This window comes from Salmo trutta, chromosome 31 (genome assembly GCF_901001165.1).
Source record: "Salmo trutta chromosome 31, fSalTru1.1, whole genome shotgun sequence".
In the NCBI taxonomy this organism is placed as follows: Eukaryota; Metazoa; Chordata; class Actinopteri; order Salmoniformes; family Salmonidae; genus Salmo; species Salmo trutta.
In genome coordinates, this window is record NC_042987.1 from 18,624,197 (window position 1) to 18,645,826 (window position 21,630).

The 21,630-nt window shown below is 43.2% G+C and overlaps 1 protein-coding gene across 3 annotated transcripts in view; it reads left to right on the forward strand.

The window, feature by feature from the left end:
- Nucleotides 1-21,630, forward strand: part of LOC115169675 (dipeptidyl aminopeptidase-like protein 6) — a 142,119-nt gene that overhangs the window by 49,343 nt on the left and 71,146 nt on the right. The window contains exon 1 of one of the 3 annotated variants that reach the window (XM_029725552.1): nucleotides 19,014-19,127. The exons of the other annotated variants lie outside the window; for them this stretch is intronic. Coding sequence (XP_029581412.1) covers nucleotides 19,068-19,127 — 60 coding nt within the window. The 5' untranslated portion in view covers nucleotides 19,014-19,067. Of the gene's footprint in view, nucleotides 1-19,013; nucleotides 19,128-21,630 lie in introns of those variants that run through there. 3 annotated transcript variants of the gene reach the window in all.

A 21,630-nucleotide genomic window follows, 5' to 3' on the forward strand; every position in this document is an offset into this window, starting at 1 on the left:
CGCCCGCAAGGTCCCCCTGCTCAAGAAAGCACATATACATGCCTGTCTGAAGTTTGCCAATGAACATCTGAATGATTCAGAGGACAACTGGGTGAAAGTGTTGAGTTCAGATGAGACCAAAATGGAGCTCTTTGGCATCAACTCAACTCGCCGTGTTTGGAGGAGGAGGAATGCTGCCTATGACCCCAAGAACACCATCCCTACCGTCAAACATGGAGGTGGAAACATTATGCTTTGGGGGTGTTTTTCTGCTAAGGGGACAGGACAACTTCACCGCATCAAAGGGACGATGGACGGGGCCATGTACCGTCAAATCTTGGGTGAGAACCTCCTTCCCTCAGCCAGGGCATTGAAAATGGGTCGTGGATGGGTATTCCAGCATGACAAGGACCCAAAACACATGGCCAAGGCAACAAAGGAGTGGCACATTAAGGTCCTGGAGTGGCCTAGCCAGTCTCCAGACCTTAATCCCAGCTGAAGGTTCGAGTTGCCAAACGTCAGCCTCAAAACCTTAATGACTTGGAGAAGATCTGCAACGAGGAGTGGGACAAAATCCCTCCTGAGATGTGTGCAAACCTGGTGGCCAACTACAAGAAACGTCTGACCTCTGTGATTGCCAACAAGGGTTTTGCCACCAAGTACTAAGTCAAGTTTTGCAGAGGGGTCAAATACTTATTTCCCTCATTAAAATGCTAATCAATTTAGAACATTTTTGACATGCGTTTTTCTGGATTTTTCGTTGTTGTTATTCTGTCTCTCACTGTTCAAATAAACCTACCATTAAAATTATAGACTGATCATTTCTTTGTCAGTGGGCAAACGTACAAAATCAGCAGGGGATCAAATACTTTTTTCCCTCACTGTACTTGCGTGCTATTGTTTGTACAGATGAACATCGTACCTTCAGGCGTTTGGAAATTGCTCCCAAGGTTGAACCAGACTTGTGGAGGTCTACAATTTTTTTTCTGAGGTCTTGGCGTATTTCTTTTGATTTTCCCATGATGTACATCCACAGGTACACCTCCAATTGACTTAAATGATGTCAATTAGCCTATCAGAAGCTTCTAAAGCCATGACATCATTTTCTGGAATTTTCTGAGCTGTTTAAAGGCACAGTGAACTTAGTGTATGTAAACTTCTGACCCACTGGAATTGTGATACAGTGAATTTTAAGTGAAATAATCTGTCTGTAAACAATTGTTGGAAAAATGACTTGTGTCATGCACAAAGTAGATGTCTTAACCGACTTGACAAAACTATAGTTTGTTAACAAGAAATTTGTGGAGTGGTTGAAAAACTAGTTTTAATGACTCCAACGTAAGTGTATGTAAACTTCCGACTTCAACTGTACATCCTCCTTGTGGTTGCTCTGTTTTCACTTCAGCCGCTGTAGTCACTTTAACTATATCTACAGTACATGTACATACTACCTCAATCAGCCTGACTAACCGGTGTCTGTATGTAGCCTCGCTACTGTATATAGCCTCACTACTGTTTTTCACTGTCTTTTTACTATTGTTTTTATTTTTTTACTTACCTATTGTTCACCTAATACCTTTTTTGCACTATTGGTTAGAGCCTGTAAGTAAGCATTTCACTGTAAGGTCTACACCTGTTGTATTCGGCGCATGACAAATACACTTTGATTTGATTTGATTTGATTTACTTGGGTGCACAGGTGTGCAGCTCCCCGGCAGAAGAAATATCAGGCCGTGCAGAGACACACGAGATTGAATTCCACTCAACTTTCTAGAGTTTTCCCCATTAACACTATCAACGTTTCCCTTTTCTGTGGGAATTGTGATCAAATCAATGCAATATTAGCCACTTTCAATGCAACATACCGAAACAAAACAAACTATGCGAGAGATTTTGTTGTAGTCAGAGCGCATCAGAGTAGGATTCTATTGCATTGACAGGCACAACACAGGCCTGTACTCCACAGACCTGTGCACCATAACCAATCAGAGCTGCAGTAGGCCTATATGCAAATAGTCCATTGCCATATATCGATTTGTGCCGTTCACTTTAAACTGGACTGTATTTACCGTATGAATGGTCGGGACTATATCCCTTGTTTTGAGATCAAAGCACAAGCTGCATGTAGCCACGTGTGCACATTTGTTCATATTCTTTGCTAGTTAGTGAGTTATTAGCCCAGTTATAGCTAATTGTGTCCTACAAGAGCACAAAACGTCTACATTTCTAGGCATCTTTGAAAAGCGAGTCCAGTAAAGAGCTTTTTTTAATGTCTTAAAGTGGCAGTGTTGCATTTTGAGACAGGCTTGAATAAGCTAAGTAGCCAATAGGCAGAGGGTAGCCTAATTTGTCTGATTCTCTGTAATAATGGTATGGGAATAATAATGCATTTTATTTAGTAAAGTGGTTTCTTGCATCAAACAACACAATGTTCAGTCACCTCCTTGTTTGAAGGGCAAGTGGATAAACAGGTTAATGTCAAGCCCGGTAGGCTTACATTGAACACAACACATTGGCTGCTACTGTAGGCTGAATGATAGAACAGCTATTTCCATGTTAAAATGTTATGGGATGCATTTTCTCCATTGTTTTTGATGGTAGGCCACTCTGGTAGTCTTACATTATGATCAAATAGCCACAGTAGCCCACTTGACCACTGTCTGAAACTGTAACTTAAAGCAGGTACAGCCTTAGTGTTCACAGTAAACATGCCCCGGAAGTTGCACAGAATTTTCACAATGTTTCAGTTTGCGCTCAGCAGACCTGAAATTTGCTAAGTGCCAAAAAAATTAGAGGGAACAGTGGTTGTGACCAACTGGCAAGTTAGTGTGTGGGTAATGGAGCAGTGCTTGGACCAGAGGACTGTCGAGCCTCAGTGTGAAACAACTCTTTATTGAGTAGAGCCGTTTCACTACTCTAATTTGAAGTGAACAGTTCTATCATGTCTGGATGAATCCTTACTTCACTAAATGCTACACTCATAAAGATAAACATGTCAGACTCTTACAATGGGAAAGTTACATTTTTATTCGCACTGATAGCAATCACAGTGTTGTATTGGTAATCCGCAGTGATTGAGAAAGACTAGTAGTCCTATTCTACCTTGTACAGGATGTACAACTATACTGACAATACAGTACCGATGCATTTCTATTAAACCCATTCAGAAACAAACAGCCACCACTGAGCCTAGCTAAACCTAGCTCAGTATGGATCATTATTTAATTGCATTCATAAACGGTGAGTGCGAGACGGCCGACCCCAGAGTTCAGGTGAATTCCCCCTGGTAGATGAGAAGGAGAGGGACACGTAAGCAGAAAGGATAAACATCCCAGCCCACAGAGGGTATTGAGCAGCTGTAAAGTGGCTGGGCTGTTGCTGTGTGGTGTGGTGTGGAGTGTTATGCTGATCTTGGCTGAATGGGGAGAGTGAGATAATGGCCCTGGTAAGTGACTTAGTGCTGATTGTTGTGAAAGAGATGATGCTGAGCTGAGAGCCTGCATGGCTGGCTATGTCCCATAGACTCCCATAGTGTTGTGTTTCAGCATTGTGTGTGTGTGTGCGTGTGTGTGTGTGTGTGTGCGTGTGTGTGTGTGTGTGTGTGTGTGTGTGTGTGTGTGTGTGTGTGTGTGTGTGTGTGTGTGTGTGTGTGTGTGTGTGTGTGTGTGTGTGTGTGTGTGTGTGTGTGTGTGAATGGCCATTTGTAGCCGTCAGACAGCTAGTTCTATCTTATACTGTAGAGTCACTCTGTATACTGACCTGACCTGCTTTAGTTTGATAGGATGGGTGTCACGTTCTAGCCGCTGTTGGCTAGCTCAACAGGGGGTCCTTACGATGACGCTTGTCTACACTTGAGAAAGGAGGGCTGTGTCTCGGTGTCTTGCTGAGCTAAGCTGGACTGAATACAAACATACTCTCTAGCACACACACACACACACACACACACACACACACACACACACACACACTTATGCACACACACACACACACACACACACACACACACACACACACACACACACACACACACACACACACACACACACACACACACACACACACACACAGTTTGTTAATGTGAGGCTTGGGGATTTTATGCTGAATCGCTGAGTGTATGAAGGCTCTCACCATGATGGGCTAAGGTGTGTCTCCACTATGGACAGATCTTGACTCAGCTTCACTCAGCCAGTCCATATCACTCTGCTCAGTCTCTGGCTCATGCTAACAGCCCTTCCTAACACTTGGAATGAAAACTCGTAAGTTATCCAGAGTGGAAAGAGTGTGGAAGGTGAGTTTGGCCTCTCTACTTATACATTTGTTCTTGGTGTGAATTTATAGCTTTGACAACTGTGATGTTCCTAGATTTTTATTTCTCTGATATTTAGGGCTTTGCAGATGGATTTGTATGGATTTGGGAACATAATGTTGGCCTGATTTTGTGTTAGCTTGATGTATTACCAAGATTGTTAGTATATTGGTTGAAGTATGGGTGTTATGACTTGCAATTAACTGTCTCAGATAGTTGAGACATTTGTCAGCGTGATCTATCCTTTTCCCTCAGTCAAATATTTCAGGTGTTTGTTGTCACATTCTCACTTTGAAGATATATGTTTCTCCAACAAATGAGCTTTGGTACAGTTGTCTATATTTTATTGCACATAAAATAAATGGAATGTAAACAATTCTGCTGCACATTCCAGAAACAAGTTGCACAGTAATTAAAAACAATGCTTCCCCAGCCGAGATAATAGGGGCTGGGTATTTACTGTTGTAGCAACACAGATGGCCTTATTGCTGAAATTCAAAGCTAGGTGGGCACAAAGGTATTGTATAGAGAAGCTAACATAAAAGGAGTCGTCATGTTGTCCTAATAATCTTCTTTGCTCGAAAAGAAAAACAGTACTAAGAACAATTCTTACCTGATGTTTACCATTAGAGCATCACGTTTTTATGTGAAGAATGCCCTGCCATATAAGCTAGAAGAGACAGAGTACGGACATTTCAGAGCCCCCAACCTTCTCACAAATATAGTTTTACAGTTTTGAAATACCCCAAAGGACACTTACAGTGAAGGATCCCTTAAGTGGGTAGTGATGTACAGTGTATCATAATGGACCATATCCATGGGTATAAGTTGTGGTAAACAATCACGTTTCTGTAATGTGCTTCTCTTAGATAATACCTTAACATGCATAGTCAGCAGGGGTATAATCATTACTCCAAACAGTTGCAAAACATTCCTAGCGTTTCAATTGGGCAGATTCAGCAAACAGAGGGACCTACCTGAATCTGTCCAATAACAACTCTGCTTTTTGTTGCAAACCAGAATATTTTGAGTAATGATTAGAGAGTAATGATTACACCCCAGCTCAAAGTATGTAGTAAAGCTTTATGTTTTATGTTTATTATGACTCCAAGTGAATTAGACCTTCTCATCCTTTGTAATACCATTTCGTTTTTTTCAACCATTGGAAATCCTCTCATGCATATCCTAATACATTTACAATGCTTACTCTAATGCATTCTCCTGATTAATATTGTATTACTATTCCAATGAAGGTTTCTTGGTGCTAAGAGCTGCTCCATATTTTGCCAGAGTGCATGGACCTCATATTGCCTCATTTGTGATTCAACTGTACCTGACCAAACTGTAAAACTATTGGCTGCTCCTCGACATATACTACCAGTCCTGAGCAGATACGAAAGTCAGCAGGCTATTGGCCAAAATAGGCTGGCCAAACTCAGGCCAACAAGGTGCGGTGAGGACTCACGTATGGAGACTATATCCTCTGTAATTTTGATCACCTCATGTTAATATGCTGTGCTGTGCTGATACTGATCTGTTGGTATTTCCAGTGCAACATCCCAGGGTTTTGTCATCTCTGTTGCTTTGATATTGTGATATGACTGAACATTTCATATGTATATGTCCAAACTCCGGAGAGATTTGGCTTTGCCACGATGCTGTGTGGCTCATTGATGTTCACAAGTGGGATTGTCTTTGTTCTGTGAAACATTATTTGCGTCATGTTTGTGTGTGTGTTTGGTGGTGTTTTCGTTGGGTCTGTAGAGAAGAGGTAATGTTACTACTGAATGCAGGGGTGCAACTTTCACTGGGGACGGGGACGGGACATGTCCGCCCCACATTCTGAAATTGCATTTTTGTTGGAATATGATTGGAATATGATACAAAACAAGTCAATGGTGTGCTTTAGGACCATGCAGACGCCTCAGAGCAGTCAGGTAGGCTGTTTGAAGTGTTTATCCGACTGGATAAAAAATGTATATATATATATATTTGTCCCCTCCACTTCTGAAACCAAAGTTGCGCCCCTGACTGAATGAGAGAGAGCTGAGTACAAATGTGAGAGAGGCTTTCAAAACTTCCCACATCGATAATACTTTTTTTAAAGGATTAAATCTGATATAATACTTAGTCTACAGCATTGAATTTGCCTACACCGGATTCTCCTTTATGCCCAACCCTATGTTGGGTTCTATGGTTATCCTTGACCATGCTTCTTCCTCTCGTTGAACAGTAATTACGGAGGACATTTTGTATGGATATATTCTTCGTCATGCCCTTGACTCTGCCCCAAGATATATTTAGCTTTATTTCCCCTCACATACAGACACGAACCAGGCTCTGTTAACTTGTGTTTTAAGATTGATCAAGAACTTTCTGCTCCTTGAGTCTCACCTGGATTTCATCTTATTCCTGAAGTGCTGCACGTTCTTTTAGCCTGGTCCAAGATCTGTTTGTGCTGTCTTGCCAACTCCTATGGTCATTGTCAGGTTTGGAATGCTACGTTTGACAGGCAATGTTTTTCTGCTGTAGATAATGTATTATATCCTTGACCTGCCACTGCAAAGCCCCCTGTTACTATTCATTCATATTTTATTGCTGTTGTTGTGCTCACGCCATGCTAGATTACCATGGTAACTACTTGCCAATAAATAGCTTTGATTTTAAAGGTCCTTTGGCATCATTCGTGTTTTACGGCTCTATTGTAAGCAGTTGATGGGGAGGAATAAAGTTGATGAGGCCCATAAGTCTGGTTTATGTCACTATAACAGCAGATGGGTTAATGGCCCTTTAATGAGTGCTGAGTCATGATGAAGAGTTTGTGTGGATCAGGGGTGGCTTTAGTGAGGTGAACGTTTGCAGATCGTTTTACCTTTGGATTGTTTTTTGCTGTCAGGACTACCGTTTAAATGTTGCAGGGTAGTAATGTAGAGAATAGAGCTGACCGACACGATTCCCTATTCTACCTGAAAGACAAACATATCTGTTCTACACAGTACAATTCTGTCTGACCGTTTTGTAACGTTGCACCATGCTGAACAGGCCCCAGGTGTCTTTGGAATTCTTGGTGTTTTGCTTCTGAAATACTTGTCCATGTTATTTGGAAAACCTCTTCTTGCTTTAAAGGCACTCAACATAAAAGCTACAGTGATTTAGTGATGTTTCTTCTGTCATGAGTTGTGTTTAAGAGTTTGATTGCCTTCGATTTGATTTAACTGTTTGGGTTAATACCCTTAATACCCATTTGGGCAAAACAACAACTGTTTATTTCTTGATTACTTTGCAGTAAATTGCTAAGAGGTCCTCTTGGGTCTTTTTCCCCTTGGAACTAAACTATTCCACAAAAGTTGCTGTTATGAAATATTCATGACCGAGATGGAAGAGATGGCACATTTCTCTGTCTGCTCCTGGCTTTCCCCACGCTAGGTGAGGACAGGAGAGAAGCGCGAGACGAAGGAGCCATCAGTGGAGTCATAACATAAGTAAACAAAACCAGTGAGAGATTATGCAGTCGGGCTAGAAGCCTGTGTTGGTTTATGGGGACTAGAGACTACACATGGGTGAGCAGAGCCCTCTGTAACAGTGTAAAGCTGCAATCATCAGACCAAAATCTTTCACTCCACAACTGAACACACACAAAGCTTTGTAAAAGTTGCTTTGTACCTAAAGGCACTCTCACATCAAACTCTCGTACAGGCCTACTGTACAAAAAGTCATGCAATTACACACAAGGTGGCAAAAAACCTACTCAATGAAATGACCATTGGATATTAGTACTGTGTGTGTGTGTTTGCATGTGTGTGTGTGTGCTAGTACATACTCGTGTGTGCACGTACTGTGCGTGTGCGCGCGTGTACTGTATATACACGTATGTGAGTGTGTGTGCATGCGTATATGAGTGTATGAGAGACAGACATTCGAGGCAGATTAATGATTTCCCTGCGAAATGCCCCTGATGGTAAAAATGAGATAATGAGCTTGATGAAGGAGCCATAGACTTGTTAATTACCTTTCTCTAATTACTGAGCGATGAGAAAAGCGCCTACTCAAACTCTCTTTTCGAAACTTCTCTCCCTCTCATTATTACATGACAGATGGAAGTGCATGTTTTTACAGCACTGAATGGACGACCTTTTAGAATACAGATGAACTGTGATGAACTATGCCAATCCTCCCCCATCTCGCTAGTTTAATGTTCTCTTTCAGACTTTAAAATCAAATCAAACTTTGTTTGTCACATGCGGTGAATACAACAAGTGTAGACCTTACCGTGAAATGCTTACTTACAAGCCCTTAACCAACAATGCAGTTCAAGAAATAGTTAAGAAAAGATTGACCAAATAAACTAAAGTAAAAATAATAAAAAGTAACACAATAAAATAACAATAGTGAGGCTATATGAAGGGATACCGGTATACCCCTGCCAAGATGCAGAACAGAAGAGCTGTGGATGGGAGATGGAGCTGCTCAGTGCTTTCACTCTGCCAATATGCACATGGTAAACTGGAATGGAGCGGCAGCTCAAGAAGGTGTTGCGTGCTGCCAATTGTAAAGTGAAGGTGCGCGGTGTGAAAATCCAAACAGCCAGGGAAGGTCAGGCGAGGGGGTGGTCAGTGACGGACAGATGGAGTAACGCCAAAGGGCGTGGGGAACGTGACAGACTCAACTATGGCTGGATTTGTCAGACAGCTGGCCTAGTCTGGTGGTTACCGTGGGAACAGGTTGTTTTTTCCTGCAGCCACAGCATCGGAACCTTGAGACGCTTCACAACTACCTCACTGATCCACAGGGTCTAATTCAGGGAATGTTTGAAGGCACACTGTGTGTTACACGAGTGGGCTGCAGTTGTGCATTGAGTTGGTTCTTTATACAGCCGTTATTTTGTCCATGAGTACACACATCCACGCACACACACCTTTAACATACAAGCCAATAGGTCTAATCTGTCCTTTAAGATGACCCTCAACGCTGTTTCAGCCACAGAAAGTGCATAGTGTGTTTGGCCATAGATGGTTTAAAGTGGTTGTTGTCTGGACGGATCAAATCAAATCGTTATTTGTCACATCCACCGAATACAACAGGTGTAGAACTTACCGTGAAATTCTTACTTACAAGCCCTTAACTAACAATGCAGTTTAAGAAATAGAGTTAAGAAAATATTTACTAAATAAACTAAAGTAAAAAATACAAAATGAAATAAAAAGTAACACAATAAAGTAACATAAACAAGCTATATACAGGGGGTACCGGTACCGAGTCAATGTGCGGGGGTACAGGTCAGTGTGCGGGGGTACAGGTCAGTGTGCGGGGGGTACAGGTCAGTGTGCGGGGGGTACAGGTCAGTGTGCGGGGGGTACAGGTCAGTGTGCGGGGGGTACAGGTCAGTGTGCGGGGTTACAGGTCAGTGTGCGGGGGTACAGGTCAGTGTGCGGGGGTACAGGTCAGTGTGCGGGGGTACAGGTCAGTGTGCGGGGGGTACAGGTCAGTGTGCGGGGGTACAGGTCAGTGTGCGGGGGGTACAGGTCAGTGTGCGGGGGTAAAGGTCAGTGTGCGGGGGGTACAGGTCAGTGTGCGGGGGTACAGGTCAGTGTGCGGGGGGGTACAGGTCAGTGTGCGGGGGGTACAGGTCAGTGTGCGGGGGGTACAGGTCAGTGTGCGGGGTTACAGGTCAGTGTGCGGGGGTACAGGTCAGTGTGCGGGGGTACAGGTCAGTGTGCGGGGGTACAGGTCAGTGTGCGGGGGGTACAGGTCAGTGTGCGGGGGTACAGGTCAGTGTGCGGGGATACAGGTCAGTGTGCGGGGGTACAGGTCAGTGTACGGGGGTACAGATCAGTGTGCGGGGGGTACAGGTCAGTGTGCGGGGGTACAGGTCAGTGTGCGGGGGGTACAGGTCAGTGTGCGGGGGTACAGGTCAGTGTGCGGGGGGTACAGGTCAGTGTGCGGGGGTACAGGTCAGTGTGCGGGGGGTACAGGTCAGTGTGCGGGGGGCACAGGTCAGTGTGCGGGGGGTACAGGTCAGTGTGCGGACGTACAGGTCAGTGTGCGGGGGTACAGGTCAGTGTGCGGGGGGTACAGGTCAGTGTGCGGGGGTACAGGTCAGTGTGCGGGGGATACAGGTCAGTGTGCGGGGGATACAGGTCAGTGTGCGGGGGGTATAGGTCAGTGTGCGGGGGGTACAGGTCAGTGTGCGGGGGTACAGGTCAGTGTGCGGGGATACAGGGCAGTGTGCGGGGGTACAGGTCAGTGTGCGGGGGTACAGGTCAGTGTGCGGGGGTACAGGTCAGTGTGCGGGGGTACAGATCAGTGTGCGGGGGGTACAGGTCAGTGTGCGGGGGGTTCAGGTCAGTGTGCGGGGGTACAGGTCAGTGTGCGGGGGTACAGGTCAGTGTGCGGGGATACAGGTCAGTGTGCGGGGGTACAGATCAGTGTGCGGGGGTACAGATCAGTGTGCGGGGGTACAGATCAGTGTACGGGGGTACAGGTCAGTGTTCGGGGTACAGGTCAGTGTGCGGGGGTACAGGTCAGTGTGCGGGGGTACAGGTCAGTGTGCGGGGGTACAGGTCAGTGTGCGGGGGTACAGATCAGTGTGCGTGGGTACAGATCAGTGTGCGGGGATACAGATCAGTGTACGGGGGTACAGGTCAGTGTGCGGGGGGTACAGATCAGTGTGCGGGGGGTACAGATCAGTGTGCGGGGGTACAGATCAGTGTACGGGGGTACAGGTCAGTGTGCGGGGGTACAGATCAGTGTGCGGGGGTACAGATCAGTGTGCGGGGATACAGATCAGTGTACGGGGGTACAGGTCAGTGTGCGGGGGGTACAGATCAGTGTGCGGGGGTACAGATCAGTGTACGGGGGTACAGGTCAGTGTGCGGGGATACAGGTCAGTGTGCGGGGGTACAGATCAGTGTACGGGGGTACAGGTCAGTGTGCGGGGATACAGGTCAGTGTGCGGGGGGTACAGATCAGTGTGCGGGGGTACAGATCAGTGTACGGGGGTACAGGTCAGTGTGCGGGGGTACAGATCAGTGTGCGGGGGTACAGATCAGTGTGCGGGGGTACAGATCAGTGTGCGGGGGTACAGATCAGTGTGCGGGGGTACAGATCAGTGTGCGGGGGGTACAGATCAGTGTGCGGGGGTACAGATCAGTGTGCGGGGGTACAGATCAGTGTGCGGGGGTACAGATCAGTGTGCGGGGGTACAGATCAGTGTGCGGGGGTACAGATACCCCTTTGGACTGTGATGTCAGTGGAGTGAGGAGAGCAGATGATGATAATGATCAGCTATCACACCGCTGGCAAGGCCTTTGTCTCCTCTCCCCCGCACACTCCCTGCTCTGTCTGTCTCTTTAATGACCCTGTACAGCTGGACATCAGTTACCACGGTGACATGGCTCTTTATGTAACATCAGTCTAGACAGGTTTGTCCCTAACAGAGGCAGCGTACAGGAGCTAAGTAAAACATGGCTTTATTCTCCAGGAGTAACCACCATCTCCATCAGTTCACGTGACAGACAGGAATTTCGAGACACAGGTCAGGCATGACTAATCAGTAATGACCATCCAATTCCCATCCTTACGTGTTTAGATTGCCCACTTTAGTCAGATCATCTCATTTGAATCAAAGATGTCATGCATTTCTTTTGTAAATGTGAAGTGGAAACAATTTCAACCAGGGACTCTTACTGTAATCCTGCTATTTATGGGATATTCCCATAGTATGTCTTAGTTTCTGCATCAATAGCTAAACTGCCTGTGTCATGAATAAGTGGTAATGTATCTCCACTATGTAGATTGGGTCATCAAATGATAATACGTTTGTTAAATACTGCTGACCAACATGCAAGTGTGTGGCTTCCCTTGGTGATCACTGGACGGCGCTAGCATACATGATGGGGTAGCACTGTGGACTGACTGATCGTGGACTGACATGCTGGGGTAGCACTGTGGATTGACTGATCATGGACTGACATGCTGGGGTAGCACTGTGGATTGACTGATCATGGATTGACATGCTGGGGTAGCACTGTGGATTGACTGATCATGGACTGACATGCTGGGGCAGCACTGTGGATTGACTGATCATGGACTGACATGCTGGGGTAGCACTGTGGATTGACTGATCATGGACTGACATGCTGGGGCAGCACTGTGGATTGACTGATCATGGACTGACTGACATGCTGGGGCAGCACTGTGGATTGACTGATCATGGACTGACATGCTGGGGTAGCACTGTGGATTGACTGATCATGGACTGACATGCTGGGGCAGCACTGTGGCTTGACTGATCATGGACAGACATGCTGGGGTAGCACTGTGGATTGACTGATCATGGACTGACATGCTGGGGTAGCACTGTGGATTGACTGATCATGGACTGACTGACATGCTGGGGCAGCACTGTGGATTGACTGATCATGGACTGACATGCTGGGGTAGCACTGTGGCTTGACTGATCATGGACAGACATGCTGGGGTAGCACTGTGGATTGACTGATCATGGACTGACATGCTGGGGTAGCACTGTGGATTGACTGATCATGGACTGACTGACATGCTGGGGTAGCACTGTGGATTGACTGATCATGGACTGACTGACATGCTGGGGCAGCACTGTGGATTGACTGATCATGGACTGACATGCTGGGGTAGCACTGTGGATTGACTGATCATGGACTGACATGCTGGGGCAGCACTGTGGATTGACTGATCATGGACAGACATGCTGGTCAACACAATATGAAGGTTCTAGTGTTAGGACCACTGCTATAAATGTGTTCTTGGACGAATAGGAAACATAATAGGAATAAATCAACCAAAATGTAGCTCCAGACAGCCATTGTGTATGCATGCTTAGATGCCTAATGGTATTTTCATTTTCAAACGGCTAGAAAAGTCTCCCCTGGCCTCCCTTGACCCATCATTGTTAGATTTCTCCAATTAAATGTGAATGTCTGTTCTGTTGTTGCTCCCTTCTGTCTGCTGGAGGATGAAGATAGATGTTGCCAGGCACCTACCTAGGCTGTGATAATCAATCCCTCCACCCGTCACTGTGTCTGAGGCTCTGCTGTCGTTTGGCTCGGCCTGTCTGTTGTTGTCTGGCCCACTCCACTGTATCAGCAGTGTTTTGTTTTTAATTCAGGGGGTTTATGGTCCAAATGCAACCACATCCCTCTGTCCGTAAAGCAATGTGGTTCCAAATAAATTGTAGGTAATGATTAGGACACTGAGTATTTAGGATCCATTTGCTTTTATCTTTTAGCAGTGTTTTGGTGCCTCAGTGAATGACTAGAGGGCATGTATTAATGGAAGTAACAAAAAAACAGGGTGAAGAGAGAGAAGTTTTAAGTCTTATACACACCTTGCATTGTGTCACTGCGGCATTCTGAATTCCTCCCGTAATTATGAGATTTATTCATTTTGATCTATTTACCATTTTGTACATTTGTTAAGCAACAACCTGTTTGAAATAGCGTATGCTGCATAGTGTATGCTACAGATGTCAAACAGATTATGAGTATAGCTGTTTGGTTATGACAAGCTATATTTGATTGATTTGAGGAGCTATAGAAGGAGCTAGTTCCACAACAGACCTTGCACTGATCTGCTGAAGTCTTCCACTGCTGCCAGTGAAGCGGTGCATTTGCTGTCCATTTCATGTGGTGCAGAAATCTGTCAATTAAGCTGTCCATCTCATGTGGTGCTGAAATCTGTCAATGGGAGCTGTCCATCTCATGTGGTGCTGAAATCTGTCAATGGGAGCTGTCCATCTCATGTGGTGCTGAAATCTGTCAATGGGAGCTGTCCACAGTTTGCAATTTTTTGGTTCTGCAAACTGCTGTCCATCACTGATTGTTCAAGGTGGGGGCTGAAATGTTGAACTATCTTACCTTTGGTGTCACTGAAGTATGGCCCCGTCAGTTAAAATATCCACACATTTCAGCGTTATCTGAAGTTTCCCAGTTCTCACCGTTGTCTTACCAGGCTGTCTGTGCTGCCAGGTTTAACAATCCTATCGTTCTGCTTTTACCGTATGCTTTATGAAAACACTAGACTAGTTCCGGAGTAGCCGGAAGGTTACTTCTTTCACTACACATTACATCTGTACTTAGTTTCCATGACAACATTGTCCATAAATAAAGGTTAATTATGTGGTTATTAAAATACGTTTTGAACAAGCACACACTCCCTGATGAAATGTTATTTAGTTATGATTCCAATAGCCTAACTTTATGAGGCACATTGATGTTTTCTCGTTGCAAAAAGACTGATTTGATTCAGGCAGTGCAGGTTTGGAAAAGGGAATACGTTAATATGGGGCAGCAGGTAGCTTAGTGGTTCGAGCGTTAGGTCAGTAACTGAAAGGTTGCTGGATCGAGTCCCTGAGCTGACAAGGTAAAAATCTGTCGTTCTGCCCCTGAACAAGGCAGTTAACCCACTGTTCCCCGGGAGGCCATTGTAAATAAGAATTTGTTCTTAACTGACTTTCCTAGTTAAATAAAGGTAAAATTAAAATAATCTGCTTTATTGAGCCTATATAGCCTCAAACACAATACAACAATATTTTGAAAATATGACATCTCCTTGAATCAACATTAGGAGTGAACTATGTTTATAGAACTAGGAAATATATTTATACATGTAGTTATCACCTACCCACACATATAGCCTAGAAAAGTTCCTCACTAATATTGGTTTGTTTCTATTTCAAGCTCCCATCACTGAGTCAGGCTTATGTTCCCTACTCTACTCTCTAGAGGGGCGTGTTTACCATTTCCCCACATTTGACTGGTGCAAGAGGGCAGTCGCTCTGCTGAGATTGGCTCTGAATCTACATTAACAGGGAGTATGCTTCCATGACCATGAGAAAGAAGAGCATCAGTTTAATAGAAATAAGCAGGCATGCAGGCTGTACTACCGGGATCTCACTTTAGAGATATCTCTATGGAGTTTTCAGAGACGTTCCACAGAGTGAATGAGATGCAGGCAGCCCAGTACAAACAGAGTGTCTGATGGGAAGGAACGGAAACTATTTATACTACTATACAACAGTGTTTCTCAAGGGGCTGCGTGGCCACACACTTTGTATTCAGACTCAACTTACTGTGGAAGAACTGCACTGTTGGTTAAGGGCTTGTAAGTAAGCATTTCATGGTAAAGTCTGCACTTGTTGTATTCGGCGCATGTGACAAATAAAGTTTGATTTGATTTGAAGAATGCTCTGTAGAATGATGATATTAATTATGTGTATTTATTGTGAGTGCTTCATAAATGTGGTACTGTATGGCTCAGTTGGACCGTATATTCTTTAGGTTAGGTTTTACTCTGTGTTCGCTCCAGAATGCTGGTAAGGGCACAGATGACAAGACAGAGGATTATGGTCGAGGTGGTTTAACTTCTTAGTGATCCCTTTGCGCGCCGATTTGACAACACCCAGTGAAATAGCAGTGCGCCAAATTCAAAAACAGAAATACTCATAATAATAATTCATAAATCATACAAGTGCTATACATCGGTTTAAAGATGAACTCCTTGTTAATCCAGCCACAGTGTCAGATTTCAAAAAGGCTTTACGCCGAAAGCAAACCATGCTATTATCTGAGCACAGCACCCCATCAAACAAACACATCAAAATCACATTTCAACCCGCCAGGCACGACACAAAAGTCAGAAATAACGATATAATTCATGCCTTACCTTTGAAGATCTTCTGTTGGCACTCCAATATGTCCATTAAACATCACAAATGGACCTTTTGTTCGATAAATTCTGTCGTTATATCCCCAAATGTCAATTTATTTGGCACGTTTGATTCAGAAAATACACCGGTTCCAACTCGCACAACATGACTGCAAAGTATCTAATAAGTTACCTGTAAACTTGATCTAAACATTTCAAACAACTTTCCTAATCCAACTTTAGGTATTTTTAAAGAAAAATAATCGATAAAATTTAAGACGGAATAAACTGTGTTCAATACCGGACAAAAACAAAGTGGAGCGAGCTTTCAGGTGGCGCGCCCCAACCACAACAGTACACTAGACTCGACCCTCGTTCTGAACAGCCCTACTTCTTCATTTCTCAAAGGAAAAACATCAACCAATTTCTAAAGACTGTTGACATCTAGTGGAAGCGATAGGAACTGCAAGCAAGTGCCTTAGAAATCTAGATCCACATAGAAAACCCATTGAAAAGAGAGTGACCTCAAAAAAATTAATTCCTGGATGGTTTGTCCTCGGGGTTTCGCCTGCCAAATAAGTTCTGTTATACTCACAGACATAATTGTAACAGTTTTACAAACTTCACTGTGTTTTCTATCCAAATCTACCAATTATATGCATATCCTAGCTTCTGGGCCTGAGTAGCAGGCAGTTTACTTAGGGCACACTTTTCATCCGGAAGTGGAAATAGTGCCCCTTAGCCTTAAGAAGTTTTAATGACTCAGCACAGCGTATTGTATGTAGTACATTGGCTAGGGCACTTTAAGGCTTTGATTGACAGTTTGTATACCAGGGTTAGATTTCCGGTGCCACCCATACGTAAATCTGATAAATGGAATATATATAAATTATTGATACTCGTTAAATTAGATTGCCATGTATGCTAAAACCATATTTCTCTTTAGGAGACAGGAGGAGGTGCCTACTCTGCTTAGTAATTAGTACAAACATCATTATGATGATTCAGCTTGTTCTCTGAGGTCTTGAAGAGTAAACACATGTTTATAGATTGGTTTGAGAGGTGTAATCCATTCAAGACCCATTTCCGTTGTCTGCATAGCTCATAAATAACGAGGAGAAGTAATAACGTTCCCCAAAACTAAGCCCCATTTGTTAGCCCGGTCACTGTCTGTTACTCTCTGACCTCTGAATGGGGGCATCAACTGAGGGACCACCAGATCACTGAATCATTATCAAAAATACCCTTTGTCAATGGTCAGCATCACAAACATTAACATTGGCTAATCAGAATGCAGCAGTAACCCCCTGGAGGCCATATTAATTAGACTAAATTACCTGTATAAATGTTTGTTGTTATTGCTTTGTAGTTGAGGTTTCAGCTTTCCTTACCTTCAGCATCTCTCTCAAGAGGTGAGGATACGTGTTCCCTCAACCTGCAAATAGATTAGCTGCTTATCAATGAAATCAGTACACAATATTATTTACCAGACCACCGGACTACATGATTAGTAGTTTATAAAGTTAGGAAAAGTCCAATCTTTTAAACTTCTTGAAATCCTCACTAAATTCTGTAGCACCAGTGGCTCATAATCTGTGGATCTAAATGGATGCATGAACAACTGGAACCACTTTAAATGGATAAAGAACAACCTGCAAAGCATAATAATAAAAGGCTAATAACCAAGGTCATTTAAGGCCTCATATTCTCATTCTTAAAACTTTAACCAACTTCACCAACAATGCAGACCCGTGATTCAGTGCTGGTGATAGGGCTGGGGTGCTGGCTGCTCAAAGTGAGCTGAATAGGTAGTGACACATTGGGTCTCAGAGCGGAAGGCTCCTCAGTCCTCACAGCTCATTGGGGAGGAGGTGAGGGCTGGACTGGGCTAAAATTAGGCTCTGTGGTTGAATGACAGAACTGTGTGCTTCCATGAGTACTATGGGGAAAACAACACGAAGCAACAGACACTGGCCCTGCACACAATGGCAGCACAGGGACCACAGGACAGTATAGAGGGCAAAACGTGGTTCAACATTCATTAGCCTAAGACTTGCGAAGAGTTAGGAGGGAGGAGAAGAGGAGTGGATAAGGAACAGAGCCAACATTAATTAACAATGTCAATGTGATAAAAAATTAAGGATTGTCTCATTAGTTGGGCTTAATTGTGTTACAGAAAATAAATTAAAGATTGTAAGAGAGAGACAAAATTAGAAAGATTTTAAGGAAGTGCAGTGATGGTGTTTATGAATCCTGTATTTTTTTTTATTCTCGGTTTTCTTTCCAACCCTATTTGCATAGTTGCATCATTCAAAGAACACCTTAGTTGCACAGTGTAGATGACTCTTAATAAGTTCAATTAAAAATATTGAATTATTCATATAAAGACAAAAGATCAGCAAAACAAGACCTAAGAAATCTTTATTTTTTTCTTCTAACCATTTCGCTTTTACCCTCATCATCAATCTACCATATAATTACTGCAGGGGGATATTGGAAATACATTTTTTATTTACACTCTAAGTTTCATTAGTCACATTCAGTAGCAGCATCACTGATCCAGAAGTGATCAGAGAACAGGTGTGATGCTGATGATGATGATAATGACACACAAGAGGAAGGAGGCAAAGCTGAATTGCTCGACCGCTCACCAAATGTCAATATCTCCTCACTGAAGCTATTCTATTGTATGCAGTCAGGTGCAGTGATGATTGGTTGACTGAATTCTACTCATTTTCTCCTTCATTGCTGTAAAGACAAGAAAGGGTGTCATCTGTGTCACATCTCTGAGGATTGGTGTGTATTTGAGCTCTCTTTCTCTCTCTCTCTCTCTCTCTCTCTCTCTCTCTCTCTCTCTCTCTCTCTCTCTCTCTCTCTCTCTCTCTCTCTCTCTCTCTCTCTCTCTCTCTCTCTCTCTCTCTCTCTCTCTCTCTCTCTCTCTCTCTCTCTCTCTCTCTCTCTCTCTCTCTCTCTCTCTCTCTCTCTCTCTCTCTCTCTCTCTCTCTCTCCATTGAAATTGAAAGCGCGGCACGGTTCGCAGCACTCCGCACCTGTCTGTTTGGGCTTGACAGCTGTGATCTCACTGCTGTAGTTAGTTATCATGACTTCTCCCAAGGAGCCAAATGCGCCGGTGAAAGTGACTCAAAAGCATGAAGAGCAGGTATGGCTTTTATTCTAGCGTATGGGTTATTCATAAATCATAGACTAATATGCTAATATACTATTTCAAATACGTTTTAAGAAAAGAAACTGCACCGTTTATTCAAGACACGGTCAGGATAGGCTACAGATGTTTGCTCTGGCAGTGAGGGCTTGGGTCCGATCCTTTTCGCTGCTCACTGACAAGTTTATAGCCTAATAGATTTCTCATGCAGACATCAGAATATTTTAAAGCTTTACTCTGTTTTTTCTCACAGTAGGCTGCCGCTGCATATTGAGTTTTATAAAATCCGATGGGAATCGTTTTTGAAGCTTTCATAATTTATGTTTTAAAAAATGACAATAAAGAAACACAATCCTACCCAATCTGATGTAAAAATTTTGCTGCTCACTGATGTCTATGTTCACGTATTTGCATGGATGGAACATTGTAGACCATACATGCCTAACTTTAGGGTTTTTGTTGGAAGTTGGTGTAAATTATAGTCAAGCTAAACTTCTGTTTTAATATTTGGTCGTATTTTAATGTAGAAAAATATGAGGAAATGGAAATAGATGAGTAGTCAATACAGAGAAATGTATGAGTAGTCAATACAGAGAAATGTATGAGTAGTCAATACAGAGAAATGTATGAGTAGTCAATACAGAGAAATGTATGAGTAGTCAGTACAGAGAAATGTATGAGTAGTCAATACAGAGAAATGTATGAGTAGTCAATACAGAGAAATGTATGAGTAGTCAATACAGAGAAATGTATGAGTAGGCAATACAGAGAAATGTATGAGTAGTCAATACAGAGAAATATATGAGTAGTCAGTACAGAGAAATATACGAGTAGTCAATACAGAGAAATGTATGAGTAGTCAATACAGAGAAATATATGAGTAGTCAGTACAGAGAAATATACGAGTAGTCAATACAGAGAAATGTATGAGTGAGAATTCTGTATATTATATACTTGGACTTGTCAAGGCTAATAAAGAACCATGTGTTGCTTTTAGACAACATGATACCAGAGTAACAGTGCTTCAGGACCAATGGCAATCATTCTGTGTGTTTGTGCATGTGTGTGCACTCACCACGTGTGTGTGTGTGACCTTAACAACTGCAGTGATTCTGATTTTAGCCCAGACCTCTGTATAATTTTGAATGGATATTTCTGTATTGTCTGCACTGATCATTTGTTCCTGGGTGGGATTAACATGAAATTGTGTTCGTGTACTGAGTAGGTTCAACAGAACATCACATGAACATAATCCCATTTCAATATGACTGTTTGATTGAGGAAGGGATGAAATGATGAATGTCTGTCTGGAGATTCATCTACATTTCTTCCATTTCCAATATCCCCTATAGACAGTGTTGTATTCACTTCTCAATATTCTTGTGAGTTTCTGTATCTCAGATGTTATTGGAAGATAAATATCTGAATTGTTCAACACAATTCACTTGGTTTCCCTGTAGCTGCCGGTATGCAAAATTGGAAGTCAAAGGAACATCTTGCTAATAGTCTTTCGATTTTTGCTGGATCATTCAAAGGTGACTCAGTGTGGGGAGTCTCTGGATGTATCTCTTCAGAGGTTGTACCCAACACTTGCTGAACATTCCAGTAATCAAGACCCAGGAGAAAGGTCAAACTTCTCCTCTTCTAATGAATACTCCAGGCTGGCATGGTATTGGCTGTTTGCATTCTCAATTGGAATACTCAATTGAGAATGCAATTGAGAACTGAAGAATGGTTGGACTTCTGAATATCATAGAATAACGTAATCACTAATGTTTCTCCATTCGTCTGTGTAACTGAGGACTTTGGTGGATAGCTCCCGTGTGCTGGTAAGGGCACAGACAAGACAGCGGATTGCGGTCGAGGTGGTTTAATGATGCTGAAGATTCACAATACAGGCACGGAACAGCACAGCACATTGTATGTTGTACATGGGCCAGGGCACTTTAAGGCTTTGATTGACAGCTTGTGATAACTAAGAGTGTGTGCGTGGTCTGCAAGTAAAGAGACAAAGAAAGATACAATAGTGAATGACATATAAACATAATACAATATCTAATTCACTATACTAGAAGCAATATGCATGTAATAATAACATGGCTATAATGGCTTAATGCTATACTAGGTTAAGCAAAGCTTCTATTTTATTGAGATATTTCAAGTGTCTTTTTCATGCATTTCTAAATCAAGCCTGTGTTTTATGAACTGATTCTGGAGTTTCAGGGATGTGAACATTGTTTTCACCCATTTACCAGTGACTGTATTCATGATACAGCACTGCCTCGCGTGCCTTATTGCTTCTATAAAACTGTTACCAAGATATTAAAATAACAATGAAAATATACAATTCATACAATTTCATTCTTCCAGGCTGGATAACGTTCTTAGCTAGCTAGCCAACCAACTTCAGCTAACTCAGTCACGTCAAACATTGACCCTGGAATGGCAATACACTAGCTGCATTTTCACGTGTTTGAGCTTTTTTTCTATTGGCATTTAC